This window comes from Electrophorus electricus, chromosome 4 (assembly GCF_013358815.1).
Source record: "Electrophorus electricus isolate fEleEle1 chromosome 4, fEleEle1.pri, whole genome shotgun sequence".
Classification (NCBI taxonomy): Eukaryota; Metazoa; Chordata; class Actinopteri; order Gymnotiformes; family Gymnotidae; genus Electrophorus; species Electrophorus electricus.
Genome location: NC_049538.1, coordinates 16,043,088 through 16,065,054, shown reverse-complemented (window position 1 = coordinate 16,065,054; position 21,967 = coordinate 16,043,088). Strand labels below are relative to the sequence as shown.

At 38.2% G+C, this 21,967-nt stretch overlaps 1 protein-coding gene across 1 annotated transcript; it reads right to left on the bottom strand.

Moving 5' to 3' along the window:
* Positions 1-2,398: 2,398 nt before the first annotated feature.
* myef2 (myelin expression factor 2) lies at positions 2,399-20,513 on the bottom strand. The gene is made up of 17 exons (XM_035525176.1): positions 20,304-20,513; positions 19,142-19,350; positions 18,423-18,475; positions 17,483-17,490; positions 17,286-17,379; positions 15,080-15,271; positions 14,425-14,578; positions 14,290-14,339; positions 14,079-14,139; positions 11,554-11,652; positions 9,157-9,198; positions 8,293-8,382; positions 8,108-8,203; positions 7,848-7,916; positions 4,948-5,126; positions 4,797-4,848; positions 2,399-2,862 (listed from the first exon to the last, which is right to left on the bottom strand). Exons 1-17 carry the CDS (start codon positions 20,420-20,422, stop codon positions 2,699-2,701), a joined length of 1,731 nt encoding a protein of 576 aa, XP_035381069.1. The 5' UTR covers positions 20,423-20,513; the 3' UTR covers positions 2,399-2,698.
* Positions 20,514-21,967: the final 1,454 nt, after the last annotated feature.

Below are 21,967 nucleotides of genomic sequence, written 5' to 3'. Positions count from 1 at the left end.
CAAACACCAGGGTCCATCTCATTCACTCATTCCTACAAAAAAAAAGAAAAAGAAAAAAAAGAATACAATGTGTTTAGAAATCTGACATCATTAACTTAAACATTAGATAATAGGACATCACTAGCTAACTCAGTTAGGATGTCATTATCATATTTGGCCACTAACCTCAGAGGACTTGCTGCAAGACTGCGCATGTAAACATGAATATGAACGGACCGCTGAATCAACTTCAGCTGAAGAATAGCATAACCTACACAAGTACTAACGGCTAGCTTAGTTTAACTTTAAGTTAGGGTAACGGTACTTTTTTGAGGGGAAGTTAAAACAGGGAAGCGCTAGGAATTACAGTAAAGGTTAAAGTGCAGTAAACTCTTGGGCACTAGGTAGACCAGCAAATATACAGAAACACAAACTCACCTGCTGGCCGCTCATTATCGATAGAAGGCGATGGTCTTCACTCAGTGTCGGCTGTAGTGTTTTCACATCTTGTAAGACGTACACACAGTGCCACCTACTGTTCCACAGGGATGTATTTGTACAGGGGCAGTGTGTATTTGCTAGAAAATCTCAACATAAATTGTGCCTGCTCCAAGTGTACCAAACGTCACGTGATTCACATTTCTGCAATAAGTTGTACATGTTTGCGAATCATGAAACCGGAATAGTTGAAAACCATGTTTTATTTCATTCCTTTTTTGCATGTGTATTATATTTGTTAAGTGCAATGTATTAGAAAACATCTTTCCATTTATTTGAAAGTACATACGCATTTGCAACAGTCGCGTTTTGTATGTGTAAAGAACGCTTTGTTAGATTTGTTTGCAATTAGTATGATATTTACAGAATACGTTCCGTTTATTTGCGAAGTTTTGGCAGTAAACTAGTACCATACGCACTCTGTCGCGTTGGCGTCGATTTTTCGCTTAAGTCTTTGCAAGAAGACAGCATAGGCATTTCCTAAGTCTGCAGTGACCTTTTAGTTTTGTCGATGGTGGGAGCTGAGATTGTTCTGAACATTTTGATATGAAACACATGGGTATCATGCTATAAGTGACAACCTTTAAAGTGAATTTAAGAAAATATGCAAAACAGGTAAACTTAAGTGGGTTAATTAAATATCAATTGTACTTTACTGTAGGTAGAAGTAAATCCAACTCGAAGTCATTCTACTCTAACGACAAAACGTTTCGAAGATAAATAAAATATAAACACATTTGCAATTTATACATATAAAAATCACACACACACACACACACACACACACACACACACACACACACACACACACTTTATATACATATAAAACAAAACCGGGTCACTTCACACTTGAATGGACTTTTGTTTGTGGATGTTTTGTGAATAGTCAGGGAGTATAGCTAAGCTGATGTGAATTTTGTGATCTCGATTTTTTGTATCCCTCCATTTCTTGCTTTTGTTTCACTAGGTTAGTGAGTTGGTTCCTTTGTACTGAGTGTGGATTTTGCTTGCTTGTTCATTCGCTTTTTCAGCTTTGGCCTTTCCAACATCCTTCTGGTGTGTTTGCCATGCTTTAAATTATTATTTTTTTAATCGTGCTCGTTTGGCTGGTCTGCTAGCGGTACTATCTCCTAACCGCCACTCTTTTGGTGACCAAGGCTTCTCTAAAATTGCTCCCCATCTATGAAATAACCCCCACCCTCATTGAGACTGTTCAGATCCCCTGTACTATTTTCATTGTTTGCTGTTTATTTTGTGATTTCAAAACTCCAAGGACCATGACAAAATATTACAAAGTGCATTATAGGTTTAATATTTTATGTCCAAATGGCCTGGTTTCAGACAAGAAGAATTAGGTCTGTTGATTAGAATTCATTCTTCCACAAGTTTAGGTACTGCACCTGCATATATCCTCTCAATGACAAACACAATTGCTAGTTTGGGGTTACCACAAAAACTGTTTCCCCCACAATAGGAAATATGTAGTCAGTGTCTTCACCCAAATGTTTGTCTAATTTGCAATTGCAAATGATACATTTTATAATAGGACTACACTATTACTACTACCACCTTTTCTTTCATACATAAAAATGAACAAATTCCCCTGTTTAATGCACTTTAAAAAGACCATATGTGGCTTTATATAACATTAAATTATAAGGAACCATGTCAAGTAAAAGCTTGAGGTTAGCCTGTTGTATTTCAAAAGTGGCCACCTCCTATATGTGCTTGCTTTTAGGTTTTCCCAAATATAAGGTTTAACTGCAGACCTCTTTCAAATTTGATAGGTTTAAGAACAGAGGCAATCCATTTATCAGGTATTTTTGTGTTTTATTAGTCTTTGAACCTTAAATCTCTAAAACTTACAAAAAAAAAAATGTTGTAGCCAACACTTTGATCCATAGATTGAGGACAACAAAGCTTAAAAATTAAAAAGTTTATTTTTTTTCCATTCCAATAAACTGGTAATCCACAAATTAAAAAGAGTTTACAAAAAAAGAAGGGGAAAAAAAAAGAAGACGTCATGGTACTTAAACATTATACACATCCACTAGTGGAGTCTGTCGATGTTCATATTCACACTCGGGGTAGGGTGGGGAGGTGTGTACGACAGTCCAAAAGTTCAGAAAAGTGTTTTTAAAACAAAACAAAGGTCTGAAAGGTTACAGTTGGGGATGATGGAGTAGAGGGTGGCCTTATGAACTCAATAAGTGTTTTTATGTTATGCATTACGGTCAATGCGCACATCCACCTCTCTGCCGTTTATTTTGGTGCCATTCATAAGCCTACAGGCCTGCTCAGCACTCTCTGGAGAATCGAACCGGACTGTCCCACAGCCTTTAGACTTCCCATTCTCCATCTTGATCTCTGCAAACATCACCTGACCTGGAATGAAAAATAAAGGATTTATCTACATAAAGCCTTGGAGACACTACACAATGTTTATAGTCCTAATGGATTTTTAAAAATGACCCAAGTGAGTTTTTCAGCATATCACACACTACTGGATTGTAAACATAATGGGTTAGAATTAGGTGAAACAGACACTTAGCACATAGCTAGGAGGCTCAGATATAAACATAGTACAACTTCTTACTGTTGTTTGTGCCACCATTTACATTGAATCAAAAAACAAAGAAACTGCAAAAACATTTCTGGGTGAGGTGCAGCCCATTTCCCCCCCCCCTTTATCTGCATGCTTGTAGTAATTTTTTGGGCATAATCAAATAGTTCAGTCCAATACTTGATCATCTGGGGGAGGGTTTCATTATTGCTGGTTTATTTTCACAAAGAAGAATTCCACTCAAACCAAGGATCAACTGCACAATTCCATCTCACTTTTCTTGAGCACAAGTTTGAGAAATGTTAGACTTTGATCCTGCTTATTATTTTCCCTGAAAAAAAAAAAAAACTGAAGCAGTGAAGATCAGCACGTTTTGGATACATGGATTTTCACCAAGCAGAAGCACATGCAAAGGAGCTGTTCCTGTAGGTTTTTTGCTATGCATGCAAGCATTTTGCTTCACAAAGATGAGCTTATTACAATAACCTTGCTCCAGTTGTATGAAATTCTGGTATATACTGATGCAGAATAATAAGAACATGTGCCATCATATGACTAGCCTACATGAAAATACACTGCAATCCTTTCCTCCCCATCATGCAACTTGAAAAAGGGAACTAACACAATAAATCAACGCAGTCCCATTACAAAATGAACCAGTCATGCAACACCACATGCGGTGCTGGGAGTGGATAGCTTCAGTATGTGAACGTATGCACAGGGGTTCGCTTGAAACAAACTCTAGGACCAGCAATCAGACAGGACTCAACATAAGTAATGGCCTGGGGCCAATTTTTTTTTTTTTTTTTTTTTTTTTTTTTTTACAAATTTCATGGATGGACTTAAGACAAATGCTTTTAAATGCTTTGTAACTTAGCCTTGCCAGGCTAGCCTGCAATACTAAGCTAACAGCCCACAGTTGAGCAGTAAATAAATTTAAATCCACAACAAAAATCAAATGGTGAACCTGTGCAGGTCAGAAATGCAATGTTCGCATTTAACATGTCTTCATAGCAACAGAAAGAGTCCTGGCACTTAACTCTCCAATTTGCAGTTAAGGCACATATCTAAGAATTGTTTTCCCCCAAATTTTCCTGCATTACAACGAAAATCAGATATTTCAACACAACTGCATGACTCACTCATGAGTTTGAGTGTGATGTCTACAGCCTAAAAGAGCATTTACATTTGAACAGAGAAAGCAGTCCTGGGTCTGGAAAAAAACTCGTGTGAAAATGTCCAAATTGTCCTTGATAATAGGAGGTCCCCTGCACACATGAACACGTTTGCTGTTTACGTTCTGTGTTTACCTTTTTGCTCTAACACTTCACTGGCTATTGACAACCCTTATAATTTGCTAGTATAGTGGGTCCTCAAAAACAAAAAAAACCCCAGAAAAACAAAAAAAAGTCAAAAGTTTGAGGTCTGCCAACTTCTCTAAATCTTGATCCACAGGAAAGTCTCAGCATGTGCCCCCTGACTGAACCAAAATCTGCAGACTAGAGACAACTAGCTCAGACTTAGCTAGACTGAAAATCAAGGCCAAAATCTTGTATTGTACCTCAGCCTAAGTCAGAAAATAAATTGGACATGAACACAAACATAACTCATTACTTGTTTAAATGCATTAAAATATCCAGATTACGGACCAATAAATACAATATATAAAATGCAACATTCACAAAATTGTTCCACCCAATTTGTGTACTTGCAAAAATGTAACAATATAGTTTGTGCGCTCATGCATAACACTTACCACAATGGCTGAATTTTTCCTTTAGTTTCTGCCAAGTGAGATCATAGGACAGCTGTGTACAAAGAGCAGTGTTGAGAAATCCAGGGGGGGCGGGACCAATGACCACTGTAATGTGAGGACTCATGCACATCACCCATTCATCCATACTTACATTTCTTACAAAGATCTGGCAGCCTGCTTTTGATCCTGCCCCTCTGTCCAACATGCCACTGCCAATGTGAGCAGAGCTAGTGCCGTACTGGCCAATACCCCTGTTTATTTCCATGTTACTGCCCATCCGGTCAAAACCACCACCCATGCGGTCCATGCCCATATTGCCTATACCACCTCCTACACACACACACACACACACACACACACACACACACACACACACACACACACACACACACACACACACACACACACACACACACACACACACACACACACACACACACACACACACACACACACACACACACACACACACACACACACACACACAAAAAGAGCCCATACAAAAGAACAGCCACCACAATCACCAATGATGTTAATAGCAGTCACTGACAAACACACAGGCTAAAACACTTAGTAATATATACCTGTAGTGGCATAATTAAATGCATAATAATTAAATACTAATAATTAAATTAGTCATTGACTTCACATCTCCATGTACAAGTCAGGCTACAAAGCTCTGATCAGTTTTGTTTCACTGCACCATATCTGGACATATTGTTGTAGTACACGAGACCAGTCTCAAGAAAATTAATTAAAGAATTTGGTGTCATCACTTGGAATCTGTCTAGTCTAGGACTCAAGGTAACAAGGACATGGAAATTGTTCATGAGAACAATTACATTAGCTGGGTAACGTTAAATGAAATGAAAAAAAATGTGCTAGTTTATACTCTTTACAGATTGCTAATCCTATTTGTAGCAGCTGTTACTGTAGCTAAGTTTAATGTCATCAATAACATTGGGATAATGACAAATTAAATGTGCTTAAAACAGTACAGCTCTCAAGATTTACCATTAACTAACAACTTAATACTCATTAATTTTAGAATACATTTGTACAATGTTTAGAACACCTTGTACACGCAGAATTTCTAAGCTTCAAATTTTCCATTGACCATCAGCAAACATTCCAATGTTTGTTTCCTCAACAAAACAATGAAAAAATAAAAAGTTTGGTATATTTGTTAGATTTATTTACTATTATAGCTCAAGCTACATTATAGCTCAATGTGAAACATTGTATTTATTAAGACAAGGGAATGATTTCTAGGACACCTAGATCATTTTTTTGATGGCTTGATTGGGTATACTGAACCAAAAGCAGATTGCAATAGTATAATTACATTGTACTCATTTAATAATCACAAAAGTGTGTATGAAGTTTGCTTTGTTAAATGTTAACAAAGTCAGTTTTTGACTTCTGAATAACAAAGTAAGCTAAAATATGTTAACCTTGTCATTACCTCCAAAGGTTACAATTCAGCTAGACTGAAATTATATGTTTAAAATACACAACATATTTAATGTTACAATCAATATATAATATAGACCATAATTATTTCTTAGCATCTTTGACATGGGCACAAGTTTTCACGTACTTAACCATTACTGTTTAATTTTACACCCAAACAGTCTTAACATAGCAGACAATCATTGTGTAAGGGGATGGTAGTGGAATATGCATTCTGATGACATTGCAGGCAGGGGAAACAAAAACTAAGATTTCTGAATCATTCAAATGTGACTTATGCAACGATAAACTGGTATCCAGTTCTACGACCGAATACTTCTTTCTCCAGAGCACACAGAAATAATAACAGGACTTGAGAACTCCGAACAGCCATATATGTACATTTAGCTGCAGCAGTCTGTAGAAATTAAGACTTAGTTTTACGTTCTTCACAAACTGCGCAATGTAGACCTGAATAATAGGTAATGTTTAACTATAGCTTGTATAAAATTATAATGTAATTCTAATGCTTTTAATTCAGATAAAATGTTCAAATGGTACATTTTGAGATACTGCAACAGTGTAACCATACACCTCATGTAAATTATTTTGAGATTCATTTTGTCATTAATTATTGTAAACCAATGTTAATGTCTATTTGGGTGTTAAAATAGTCCATTACTAGTCGGGGGGGTTACCAATATAAGGTCAGATCAATATCATTATAGCTGTACTACCAATTTGTGACAATTTACAGAAATGGTTGCAGAGCTATACACTTATCAGTCACTTTAATTAGAAGCTTCTAACGTCTATATACATTTGATTTTATATAATAAAATACAGTAACAAACATTAAAATATTTAACTTATTCATTTTTGGCAGACATTTCATCTTATTTCATGGAATTATGCAATTAATTTATGTCTTTTCAAGAAATGTTTGAAACAAGCTAAACTACCTGCTACAGGAATAAGACACTTTAGTTATAAGTTAATTTAGGCTGTTTGCTAATGATAATTGTCTGATAGCTGGCTAGCAATGCTACTTGGTACATAGCTGGCTATCTTACATAAGGCTCAAATGTATCCACTTTAAAGATTTAATGCCCATTCATTTTATCGTATTGCATCTCAATGTATTTCTGTGTTGTCTCTACATATATAAAATGCAGGAGTATGTTTGATTTTAATTGCATTCTTGAGAGAAGCAACAGCAAATGTGCAGGCTAAATGTCACAAAGCAGTGATTGGACAACAGTAGTGTCATGGCAATTGTGACGTGCATCTACACTCTCTGGCCACTTTATCAGATAAAGCCACCTTACAGGTACATATTGTCACTCTTTAGCCCGTATGAGTGCATCTGGCATAGCAGCATTGCTGAAGATTTCATATGATGTTCACAAGGTCAATGGGGTTAGATGAAACTCCATGATAGAGAGATGTTTCAGTGTGGTGTTTAGAATGTTAATATATAAACTCTGTGTGTGTGTGTGTATATATATATATAGATATGTATATCTTGCAGGCTTACAATTACTCCCTGTGCTCCCCCATTTTGGTGTGAAAGTGTTTAAAAGGTGAACATGTATGTACCTAATCCTGCCCCTATGGGTCCCATGCCAGCACTTCCCATGCCTCCCCCATAGCCTCCCATTCCACCACCTATTGGGGAAAAACAGCCTTTCAGCACAAACGAAATACACATATAAGAGCATGTACATATACGCTAACAGAAGTAGACACACCAACATCTTTTCAAAGGCATGTCCACACTTTAAAGACACCACACGTGACTGTGTGTGCTAGAGATGCAAGTGTATGAGACAGGAGATGTGTGTACATGCTCTACTTACCCAGTCCTCCAAACGAGTCACCAAAAGACCGGTTCATCCCCATCTCACTCCGGCTAAAGTCCCGATCCATCCCCCCCATACCTGACCGATACATGTCTGACAAAACACAGAACTCAGTAAGTCATAGCTACAAGGACAAAAAGAGCCAAGAAAACTGACTGACAAAACAGAGAAGAAAGCTTTACCTCCCATTCTACCCATGGGTGCCATGTCTCTGGCTCCGAATCCAGCCATCCCACCCACTCCATCCATGCCCCCAAATCCACCACCAATTCCTGCAACATTCAAACACATACACACACACACGCGCACACACACACAGGGTTGATTATTGATCAGTGTACGACTGGATCAAAAACAGAAGCTTAAATAAAAATTATAGCGTTTTCACACTACAGCTTTTCCCCAGACCCATGTCTGCTTGCTCTGTGAGTTTGGTAAATTTGGTCAAGTGTGAAAGAGCTCGGTCCAGAATACTAGTCTCTGGTCCTTCTGAAATCAGTGGTCTGGGGTTCATTTTTAGCAAGCTCTGAAGAAATGAGCAGCAAGTGTGGAAGTAATCTGCTCCCAATGCCGTGTGTGGGGCTGCATAATTGATTCACTTTGTAAAGTGACTGCTTCAACTTATTGCATTCTTTTCAAGCTTCATGAATTTTCATAGTAAATAAAACACTTTCTGTCCAGATAAAGTTTTTTTAATCCATTTTTCTCAGGTACCTAAAATTTTTTGCACAGCACCATAAGTATATTTTACAGGGGGGAAAAAAGCCAACCTACAGACATACAATGCAAAAATCATCTTAAATGAGAATAACTCCTTGTTTGCAGATGCTCCTGCATGGTGAAAGTCTGTGCATCCCAAAAGCACTGTTCCTTGCCGCCTGAGTATTTGTATACAGGCAAAATAAATGACGAATGAAGCTAATCCTACCATTGATCCTACCATCAAGCCAAGGTTAAAATGGAGTTCTTGTTTGTGAAAGCTAACCAGCGATAAACCCTTTCCTCAAATAGGGACAAGTGTGAAAATGTCCTTAGTCATCTCGTACCTCCCATTCTGTTCATGCCTCCATAGCCACCTCCATCCATACCTAAACAGACAAAATCATAGTTAAACTTGCAACTTGCATAATTAATATCTTAACTTTTATACAGTAATCTATGTCAGTTTATTCAGCGTTTCATTCAATGGCAAATATTGTTTTCAAACACATTCAACATATTTGATTAGGTAGTCAAACTTATCTGGCTTTGCCACTTTACCTCAACAGTGCAAGGAATAAAATGTTTACCTAGACTCTTACATTTATTGCATTTTCTGGCTGCTCCAATTGAGAGGGACTTACATATTTATTAGTATGCATGTTCCTGGAATACACCCAACACCTATGAACTTAGTGTTGATTTCTATACTTAATGGCAAGTAATGGGCTCGGTAGCCCTGCAAAAATATTTCCCAAAACATACACATTAAGCATCAACATTACATATTTAAGGTTCAGTCCACATAAAAGCAATTTTTAAAATGCTATTTTTTAAAATCAGTATTACGAAAAATATATACCTGAACAGATGTATAGTCATGGCCAAAGGTTTTGAGACTGACAAATTTTGGTTTTCACAAAGTTTACTGCCTCAGTTTGTTTTTTTTTTTAGATCCTTTTGTCAAATGTTTATATATGGTAGCGTGAAGTACAATTTTAAGCATAAGTTTTTAAAAAAACTTTTTATTGACAAATACATCCAGTTTAAGCAAAGACTTAATATTTACAGTGTTGATCCTTCATTTTGAAGACGTCTGCAATTCGTCTTGGCATACTGGACATCAGCTTCTGGGAAAAATCTCGACTGATGGCAACCCATTCTTGCCTAATCAGTGCTTGGGTTTGATAAGTTTGTTTGTTCGTTTGTCCATCCTCTTTTTGAGGATTGACCACATGTTCTTAATAGGATTAAGATCTGGGGAGTTTCCTGGCCATGGACCCAAAATTTCAATGTTTTGTTCACTGAACTACTTGGTTATCACTTTTGCCTTGGGACATGGGTGCTCAGTCATGTTGGAAAATGCATTTTTCAAATTGCTCCTGGATCGTTGAGAGAAGTTGCTCTTGGAGGATGTTTTGATACCATTCCTTATTCGTGGCAGAGTTCTTAAGCAAAATTTTTAGCAAACCCATTTCCTTAGATGAGAAGCACACCCACAAATGGTCTCAGGATGCCTCACTGTTGGCGTGACACAGACGATCATTTGTCCCAAACAGTCTGAAAGTGGCATCATCAGAGAAAATAACTTTGGCCCAGTCCTCTTCAGTCCAATCCCTATACTTCCTGCAGAATGTCACTCTGTCCTTGATGTTCTTCTTGGAGATAAGTGGCAACTTTGCTGCCCTTCTCAACACCAAGCCATCCCCCAAAAGCCTTCGCCTATCTGTGTGTACAGATACTGTTAGTGACTTGATCTCATAGCTGCATCCTCTTTAGGAGATGGACTTGACACTTTCTTGGTCCCCCTGAAGCCTTCTTCAAAGAGAGAGGTTCAGTTGCAGTGAAGATACTGATTCGATAAATGGTTCAATTAACTTTTTCCTGAAGTAATAAGAACAATCACTGAAATGATGTTAGCAGGCCATTTTGTGACAGTGCTGAAACGCAGTGGCTGGAATGCAGAAATTTGTGTGATTATGTTCATTTTTCATGGCAATGACTTTACAATTAATTGCAATTCATCTGTTCGCTCTTCACAAGCTAGAGTTAATGCAAATTGCCAACATAAAAACTGAAGCAGCAAACTTTGAAATCCAAAATCTGTGCTAGTCTCAAAACATTTGGCCATGACTGTAGTATCCTATATTATTGTCATGGAAAACATTTATTCTTCAAATTCAAAAGCATTTTAAATAATTGTGAATGCATGAAGTATTTATGAACGTGTTCAGTTGTCTATTCTTAAAAGCCAAATAATGAGTTACTGAAACCACAAGAACCCTCACATTACTAACCAATACATTAATGCAAAGCATTGGCTTGAGTAGAACAAGTAAGGGCAGCCACATTCCTGTCTGGTCGACTAACCTCCCCATGCCTCTATGGCTTTACTCTTCTCATTTAAAATGTATTAAACCATTTAGGACCGAACTGTGTTTCAACTATGAAGCTTACCAAATGTGTTCAACAATTGAAAATGTACTTATTAATAAGACTTCCTAAGGTTTAAGATAATTATATTGCTATTTAAAAACACAGATATTAAGGCCAGATACAAACAAAACTGCAGAATACTGCTACTGCCAACACTTATATCTACACAGAGAACCACTTAAAAACCAAAATCAAAAACATCTCAAAAGGTCTCATTTTTTTATGTGAGCTTATGTTTACTCCCATTAATCAATGACTGCTAAATGTGTTAACAAAAAGGGTGTGCCTGCACAAGTAAGCGTTCTAACCTCCAGGACCCATTGATCCCATCCCTCCACCACTCAGTCGGTTGGTGTTGATTGGCTGCCCACCTGGGCCCAAACCCATTCCAACTCCCCCCAGACCTCCTGAAAACACACATACATACAAACCATCAAAAATACAAAACAAATACACAACCACCTCCCACAAACATTCTGCAATATTTATCAATATTAGGACTGCATTCCTTGAGAGTGAGGTCAATGTTATCATTCCTGGGACCTGCTGGACATTCCTAGAACCAGTTTTGGGGTCCCAATCAACCACAACACCTATCAACCACAACATTAAAACCACTGACAGAATAAGTGAATAACATTCTCTCAACACAATGGCATCTATCAAGATGCATATGGGGCTGCGTAGACTAGTAAGAGTGCCCGTGTTGACCCTGTCCACTGTGAAAAGTACATACAATGGACATATGAGTATCAGAACTGAACCATAAGCAATGGAAGAAGGTGGCCTGGTCTGTTGCATAAGGTTATTTCCTACATTATTTGTACGGCCAGGCATGAGTCTCACTCACCTGGGGTGATTGCACCAAGTTGCACTATGGGAAGAAGTCATGCAAGCTGAGAGCTGAGGCATTGTGATGCAATGTTCTTCTGAGAAACCGTGGTACCTGGCATGTGAATCCCACCTCCCTAAACATTAGTGCAGAGCCAGTTCATGGCAACGGTATTGCCTAAAGGCAGTGGCCACTGATCAGCAGGATAATGCACACTGCAAATGCTGTTCAGGCAGGTTACTCATCTGTAACTGGATGGTGCTTGTCCCTTGTTGGGGTTCTTCATGACCAGAACTACCTTGCCTTGTGTTAGCTAGTCCAGTTGGGAGCCACACAGAGCTATTGGGAGTAGATATGGCTCATGTCAGGACCAGGACCAGGTAATGCCCATATCTTCACATTTATTACCTGCTGTTTGGACATCTGCTAAATGGTTCCTGCTCTGCGTGACGGCCCATCACTGCTTCTTTTGTGAATCATTGCTGTCTGGTTGCCATTGTTAACCTATGTTTTGAATACACACCTCAACATTCCTGGATTCATGGGCTCTGGTATTTTTAACAAAGGCACAGAAGCAGTAGTTGTTGGCATTGCCTGTTTATTACATTCATCTCAGTAAACTCAGACAGGAGGCTTTGTTTAACCCAGTGCGGTTGGCTCAAGCTCTGGCGTGTCCGCTTTGAAGTCGCTAAATATTTTTTATATCTTTGTGATAATACAGTGCAGAAATATGACCAATATATCCTGAATCTGCCATTTCAAGTTTGTCAGAGTAAAAGAGCCTATGAGAGGTTAGATATATAGGTTAAGACACACATCATCTGCCTCTCACTGTGTGATTTATGTGTTCCTCATGCCTTATCCATCTAATCACTGTTATTGATGAATGTGTGTAACTGTCCAATAAACAACCACGAAATCACTAAGGATTTACCCTTCACATCAGAAACATTTCCTTCCTCATTCAAACATCTAGCTTGCTAGCTAAAACGTTTCGCAAAACGATTCACTTGCACCCATGAAGTTATTCATATTTTCCTATTTTATGAGGCTTGATCTAATATAAAGTCACTGCTCAATCACATTTCCTCTAAGATTTGGTGAAAGTAGCATTGTTGTACCATCCAATTAGCTTCATAATATTTGCTCCATTAGCTCATTAGTAACTAATTTGTGTAACTAATCCCTTAACACTGAGTTGTTCTGGTTCAATTCAGCACAGACCTTGTAACTGTGGGTGACAGACTCTGCATGACTTGTTCCTGCTATCAAAAATACACTGATAAGTCTGGAGGTAACTTACTAGTAGACAGCAGCACTACCTTGCTATAGATCTGTAAAAAGGAGAGTAGCCGAACAAGCTATGCAAACATGCCAATCCTTGTTTATATGTGCAGCTGCAATTCAAAGCAATCTACACTGCCAATAACTTGGCCTAGGTTTCAGGGCTAACAGGCAAATGCTAGCCTAATCATCTCCTGGCCAAAAAAGCTTCACTGCATCTTCCAAGTGGAAATAGCAACACAGGAACTTTGCTAGAATAGCTATGAATTGCACAACATTTCTCCAGTGTGAAATCTGCAGCTGTTGTGACAGACTGACTGAACAATGACCACAACATGTAGGTGGACTGGCTAGCTAGTAACTACGCTGGCAAAGGTAACATAGGCTAATCTCCTAGTCCTACAAACTCTGCTTCTCATAATGCAGGTCCAACACGAAAACAAGAGATAATCAACATTATAATAAACTCAGTTAAAAGGAATACCAGCTATTTGACTTTTTCTTCTTGCCAGAACCTTTAAATATTTGTAAAAACTTTGAATATTGGATCTGGCGCCACCCCTACCTTCTACCAGAGTTATAGGAGTTTGAGCATGCAGCACAGTATTTTTGGTTTTCATAAAATCACTCTTCTAATTGTTGACTTTTCATATCAAAACAAACAATGAAATGTAAAAATAGGGACAATGAAAGAAAAAAAGATGCAGAAACTCTTACTGGGCAACTGAGGTGGCTTCTCAACCGGACGGAAGTCATCTGGTGGAAGAGACTTATCATCCTATAAGTAAGGTATACAAACAAATGCATAAATCATGCTTACCAAATCACTACAACTCATTTGGGTTAAAGTTAAATCCTTCAACAGAATTTAACCACCACCATTTGGCTACCTGCGAGAAGCATGAAACCCAAGTTCAAAACAACTCACCATTTTAACATGCATCTGTCTGTCAAACAGCATCTGACCATTGAACATGGCTGGTTGCCATGGTTAAGAAATATAAAAACGAAAGAATACAGTATTCTGACAAATACACATGCGTTGCAGAAGTGTAAAAGATACAGATGGCCTGCACAGCCTCAAGTGGTTGTTCAAAGGTGACAGTGCCCATGCCTCTGCTCTTGCCATCCTTATCCTCCTTCACATCTGCCCTCTTAACCACTCCAGCCATACTGAACACCTCCTTCAGCTTCTTCCAGCCCACCTTAAAATCCAACTACACATAAAGCAAAGTCTGGTCATCAAACTGCATAGGATTAAATGAGGATTAAAGGGATTTCCAAGCAATTGATTTGATGATTTTAAACTATTTTTAGTTTGTAATTATCTCAGGAATTACTGCAAGTTTACAGACCAGTCACTGTATGTTCCAGCACCGAGTAAGTATTAGACACAGGAAAGCTAACTATAAGAACACAGGCTACAGGTAATCTCCAGTGCAGCTGTACCAAACCGCAAAAACACCTTCCATTACAGATGGAATACTTACATTTCAAGATACATCCATGTTAATCTGAAAGTACTATTTCCACTAAAATTAATGTTAAATACACCATTAAGGTGCTCAAGCAGTCTTACAAGGTGTAGGGAAAACGGTTCCTATTCTTTAAGGTGTGACTCAATTTAGTTGGCGCACTCTAAAAACATGAACATCCAAGCTCAGGTGCAGCTTGGTTGGACAAAGCATAAGTAGGAAAGTGAGAGAGATTTGTCTTACGTTGGCCACAAAAACTGTGGACCCGAGTCTCCCCGCCTGTAGCGCACTGATGATCTCAGGGGGGATGTTGGGATTGTTAACAATGGAGGGAGGCAGACTCATTCCTCCTGGACCCCCATCCTGCCCCCTGCCTCCAGGGTACATTCCCCCACCCCGCTGCAGCACTCGTCGTGCATGCTCTCCATCAGGATCCTGATCCAAATAATACACTTAAAATCACATACAGTATTCACCAAAATCTCTGAAGATGATGCATTAATATAGTTAATGTGGTGCATGCCAAATTGAAATTTCTTATAATAACATATACTAATTTATAGGGATGGGTATGGAGAGCCAGTACTAAATCGCTACCGATTGCTGACTGGTTAATACCGAAATACTGAATTTCAACGACAAAATGGTGGTTACACCTGTATTTATTTAACATTAATGTATTCTTACATAGCTGACATTTTTAAATGGTTACGGCTAAATTGGATCAGTAACAGGAGTGCTCTGCTCCATGTGACATAAGAATTTGCATAACTCAGAATGGCTAACCATATTCTTAACCGTTTGGAATGCAAAGCATCATTCTATGCTATTTAATCATGGCTACAAGGATAAAATATTCCAAAGTGTGGGCTCACTTCACTAAATTTAATGAAAATGCAACTAAATGCAATATATGCACAATTGTAGTTGCGTGTAAAGCCTTTATATTTATATAAAAAATAAATAAATAAATAAATAAAAGTCTTCTAATTTATGTTCCTAAACAATTCCAGACAAGTAGCTGCCACAACTTTGTCAGAAGCCAGACACCCAGCCCATTCTCCATTGCTAGAGGAGGGAAGATCTCCCCTCCTGCAAACAGCAGAATATCACAGGGATGTGGCCAATTTTATTATGAAAGATTTACAGCCCTTCACTATAGTGGAGTCTAGATATGACCGGTAAACAATAGCTAGCATAGTCGCTAATGTCACCTCGTGTCTCTGTGGGTGTGCTACAGGCTGCTCATGTTTTTGCATGCGGCAGTGTACACTGTTTACCTCCTTCCTGATAAGCAAATGTGCAGTAAATTGCTCAAGTAATTAGTTTCATTTTAACATATATTCATTTAAACTCAAATAATTTGTAACCCTAACTGCTTAGTCTTGTAGCTGGTCAAGTTAACTAAAAACTGGTTAGCATGCAGGCTAAGCTAGCCAACTATTGAGCTATGTTCTGGGAGAAGAGGCTTGGGACCTCAGACAATGCCCGACTGATTGGTTTGTGGAATTAACTGGAACCACTTAGACTACTGTGCCAAAATGTTTTGCATAAAGCTGTAAAAATTCAACTTGATTTGTCAACTGTCACTTGCAGCTTGCTGAGAAATTTCAACTTAAAAGCACACTCACATAGGAAATTAATGGTCGCCTGCTATCATCGTGAATGTAGTGCAAGTGTGAACTAGTGTAAGTGAACGTAGTGTGAGCGTGAAGTGAAAGGTGTCCTGGCAACCAATAAAACTATTTTGTATTGCTTACGGTTGTTAACTGTAGGGAGATGACCCTAGTGACCACGGCCCTTCCAGAGGCACGTTATCTAATATCCTCATGCCTGTCTGGTATAAAGTTGCGAAGAAAAAGATCACTGGTGAGCTTGGCAGAGTGCTATCTTATGATAGTGAAGCAGCATTAAGACATCACCACCAGACATATGCAGCAATCACTCCTCCCTGATATGTAGGTAAAGAAAGAAAGAACTAGTTTTTCTGCAAAAATAAATAAATAAATAAAAATTTACCATGCAACAAAATAACCATTGAATCTTTTGACATTTATCTTGTATCTATTTATTGCCCTAAATTATGGAGGGCAGTATCAGAGCACTGAAATATCAGAATTGATGAGCAATACCAGTATCAATTTCAGTACCGATAAATTCTTAACTATACCCATCCCTACCAATTTCTTATACTTGTACGGCAGACAACTACTCTCACTATAGTATAAAATTAATCGCCACAGCTACATTACAAAACTAATTATTCAAGAAAAAAAAGCAAAAAGGAACCTCTTTAGGTATTTGTAAACACATACTCAGAAGAAAATTACATTATCTATAGCTACATGATTCAATTTTTTTTATCCATGACAAAAGCAAACACAAACAAGAACTAGCCAAGAACTAAAATTGTATACATTTCATGGTAAAGTAAAAAAAGGTTTCATACCTCTTTGATGTTCAGAGGTCTGCCATTGAGATCATGCTTATTCATGACCTCCAACGCTTTCTTCACAAACTCCTCATCTTTGAATTCAACCACCCTACAAAGCATAAGAGAATCACTTCCACAAAATGAAGAACCATGCTTTAATAAAGTATGTTAAGGGGAAAAAAAACACTACTTTCCATAAGGTTTGTTCTTACCCACAGCCCTGTTAGCAGTACAGGAGGATTCCACATACAGGCCAGAAGAGGAGAATAAATGAACCACTCAAATTAATACAGTCAAACAAGATGAGCACAAAGTATATATTGACAAATAGTGCATTGGTAATTGGAAAGTAATATTCTACCAACTCCAATACCTTGTTTTTGTAGCTCAAATATCTTGTAATTTGAATTATTGAACACAAACAAAAATAAAAAACCAAAGAGATTTTTTTTATAAAGCAAGGTCATGTGAAATGTGAAAATGCATCATTTGTCTGGGTGAAGATAGTGAAGATAGTTTGCCCGTCAGAACAAAAGGTTACAGACTTTAAAAAGTGTAAAATATTCTGAGTGTAACATTTTGAATTTACATGTTCTTAAAATTGCATTTTATAATCCCTGTAAAAGACATTTATGAAACACTTGCAATTTAAACAGAGATGGACATGATTTAAGAAGGAAAGCTGAAAGATGAAGCAAGTTACACAATAAAACCCATCAAATCTTAAATAGAAATAAATTACCCTTAACATACACTTTCTGTCGAAGGTCTCTTATTGCATTATCAAGTCTTAAAATGATCAATAAAACACCTGGCCAATCATCAAATAAATCATGTTTCCTAGAAGATATAGCTCCAGCCAAACTTGAAACCACCAATTAAAAAGTACAGCCAGATAAACTGGAGTTTTCGTTGCTCAGGTAAAATAAACATTTGATTTTTCCCACTAAAATCACTTTAGCATCAACAAACCATTCCAAGGTCAAAAGGTCAGCAGTCATCAACAGTATCCTGACTAGGCTACCCACAAAAAAACCATTACCAGTGGAGTACCAGTCACGGGTGTGTGTTCCCTTGTTCAACACATTAGAGAATGAAGCTATGGAGGGCATTTAACGCCTCACACAGCCTAGCAGAGTTGCCATCACTTACCCTTGACTTTCCTTCAGCATCCTTAAAGAGCTCCACGTATGTAACCTCACCGACTACGAGACATACAAAAGGGAAAATACCAAAGAAAACAACACATTTAAAACACCGGTGGTGTCTTCACAGCAGGCCTGGGTACGACACTACAGGTAAAAAAGCCCAGTTAATCACCTTCAACTAACTTCACCCAAAACACCACCATCCCATAATGTAAATTAGCACATCAGAGACCAAACAGCTATTCAACAATATTCAACTATGTAGGTGCACAGAGTTCAAAAACAGTTCGTTTTCAAGCAAGCACAGTACTGTTTTAAGGTGACCGCCAACCTTTACCATCCCTCTAAAACATTTTAGGAACCAAATTCAAGTAGAACACAAGCAAATAAAATCAATTTTCAGCATCATTGTCACCTTACAAAAGATTCAACAGTAAAATGGCTACTACTGATTATCAGAGGTTACATGTTGGAGCTGATCACAAATACAAGGCCAAAAATATCCAAAGGTATCTTTATCTGGAAAAATTCAAACCAAAACTGTATATAACTCCTGCCAAGAGGAAAAAAAAAGAAACACTGTCCACATTTTTCAAATTCAACTTGCTATCTGTACACTAATCATCTGCCTCTATATTTCACACATGATAAGGATGGAGCCCCACACTAGGGTGACAGAGGGACCGCAGCACTTGTGCATGGCGCAATCTCTGCATAGGTTACCTTTCTCTCGCATTAGATCTTTAATTGCTTGCCACTTCATATCATATGGAATATTGCTAATAAACACGCGATTTCGGTGGGCAGCTTTCTTGTCTCCAGGTCCACCATGCCTGTCCTTATAGGGGTGATAGCGATTGGACTTTCGGCCACCAGAGGATTTCTCTTTTTCTTTTGCCTCTGACTTCTCCCTGGGAGTCTCCTCTGCATCACTAGACAAAGAGATGAAAAAACGAGTGTTTACCACAGCAGACCGATATCTATGATAACCCTAATCTACTATAACTCAAGAAATCAAAAATAGTAAACAAAGGAATCTCAGATATTTGTCTTTATGCCGATTACAGAACAAACTTTCCTCCACGTTGCTCTAAAAAGAAATGCCAACAGAAGCCTAGCTATTTCTGATGAAAATGTTCTGGATTAAAAATAGTCGCATGGCATAATACGAATGTGTGTGTGATATTTACAACGTAACCTTAACCATTAGCGGAGCTCATTTCACGAGACTAAAGTAACTTAGCTATATATTCAAACTTCTAGTTAACATAGCTAGCTAACAAAAATTCTGTTACGTCCAATAACCAATAACTAATCTACTGTTAGCTAGTTAGCGTTAGCTAGCTACGAAACTAGTGTGGAAATTATCCAGCTAGTAATTAACTTAGCTACTACAATCACAGTCTAGCTCCATTAAAATTAAATACAATATAAGTAGCCAGCTAGGAAATTAACGTACGCATAAACTAGGAAGAACGACTAGGAGCTAGATAGCTAGCTACATAAGTGGGAGAAATATTCTTAGCAAGTTAGCTAGGAGTAGCTAGCAGTAAATAGGCCTACTATAACCTAGTCAATGAGCGTTAGCTCGCTAGCTAGCTGACTTAGCTAGGAAATGCAGATATCCTAGCCAGCGACAAAGCATGAGTTCTGCAGATTTTTAAACCAAAACGACCACGCTTAAGGAACGTATTTAACGTTAACGTTAACGCTAACTTAAGACCAAACGTCAAAACATTAGCTCGCTAGCAATTTTATACTTTTAATATGAGCCGTTAAATATAACTAGCTAGCTTGCAAAAACATGGAGACTGGCTTTGAACAGTTAAAGCTAGCTAGCTACAAACCACAACGACCAACGACTGTACAATAAAACAGGAGTTACGTTTTAACGCCATTTGTGTTTTCTTGTAGTGCCTCTTCATCTCCCCCGATGACCGGAGAAGCATCTAACGATTCTTCTTGTTTAACATTATCCCCAAGATCCGGATTAGTTTCAGCCATGATTGCGGATTTTCGCTTCTATTGAAAATGCCTTCTTTTAACTGACTGTCCGTAGTTCAAATGCTGCGACGCTTTTTCCTCCGACTTCTCGAGCTCAACCTAGTCTCGCGCGATCTAGGCATTGGGGGAGGGGAAAAATAAATGGATTTCGAGATGAACTGCGCCTCGCCTCAAGTATGTACCTATACCTACAGGCCGGACCAGCTACTATAACGTCAAAAAGAATCAGATTTTTTTTGAGCTAGTGAATCGATATTTACAAATGTAGCTACTGAAACATGCAGTTTTATTTGTGCAACAGCATACACGTAAAACAAAATACACAAAATTAATAGAAATCTGCAAATTCTGTACAAAATAAAACAAATTCACAAATACACCATAACGTTTTTGAATAAATATATACATTATGTTTAAATGTGTATAAATGGATAGTTGCAAATTAAATACTGTGAATGCGTAAATCAGTTCTGCACGATTTGCTATGTGCTATTTGCTTTTCTGTTTCCAAGAGTGACAGTACCAACCCACACAAGTCTTCACTTCTATTTATAGACTTGTTCGAGATAAGCTGTGACTCTCCTTGGTGGTCAGCAAAAGTAGCCATCTGAAATCTGTGGAGGATCTGAGCCGTCAAACCGGACACTTTTCCCTGCCGCTCATTACGAGAGTTGTTAGCTCTTGTGGTAGTCATACAAATATGTACCATTTCATGGAAGACTATAAACTAAAATATCACATCTAAGCATATTATCCACTCACACTTAATATTTTTAATAGCCTGCGTGCTGTGTTAACTGCAGTTTGTGAGTACGTTTTTTTTGGTGGAGATTCTAGCCAATGCGGATTAAGATCAGTAGTCAGCAAGCCATCTCTCGGCTCGTGCGGCCAGGTGAAGAACAACTGCGTGGGGGCTAAGTCTGAAAATACTGCTATCTTGCTCTGACGCAAATCGGTCAAAAATACTAAGCGGCATGCACTGTACCGAGTGATCATTCTGTGCACCGCCGAGTTAAATCAATAAAGTTTATGTGTCCTTTTTGCAGATTTTGACCCTGGTTTGCAGTCACATTAGTTGACCAATATGTGGTAGGGTGAAAACTGATGTGATTGAGTGAGTGATAATACTGTGCATTTACAGAAGCCGTGTAATTAAGGAGGGAATAGCCCATTGGTTGTGAGCTTCCTTATTTTACTGCAGAGGATTAAGGAGTATAAAAAGGCATATGCTTAATATTTGGTGGATGGCCATTGGCAAATATACCAGTTGGTTGTAACAGACGCTGGAAAATAGCAGTATTAGAGCGGTAAGGGATCCAGGGGTTTTCCTTTTAGTTTGATAGAATCCTGGAGCTAATGCGGAGTAAAATGATGTTTTTAAAGAGCTCATGTATCAGCTGATGTTTTATGACGTGGCCCAGAGCCGCTGAGAGAGATATAACCAAGGAGCAAGCGCAACCTAGGAGCAAGTCGAGTCCTGAATGATGGGTGGGGAACTAAAAGCATTTTATGTGCATAAGCTCACTTGTGGTGTTTTAATGTTTA

Excerpts from the sequence above, each read along its gene's own strand:
- myef2 (XM_035525176.1), bottom strand. The coding sequence starts at position 20,422 with ATGGCTGAAACTAATCCGGATCTTGGGGATAATGTTAAACAAGAAGAA. Across the intron at positions 19,351-20,303 it reads AACACAAATGGCGTTAAAAC|TGATGCAGAGGAGACTCCCA; the intron begins GTAACTCCTGTT and ends CTCTTTGTCTAG. Across the intron at positions 14,340-14,424 it reads TGAGGCTGTGCAGGCCATCT|CCATGTTCAATGGTCAGATG; the intron begins GTATCTTTTACA and ends CATGGCAACCAG.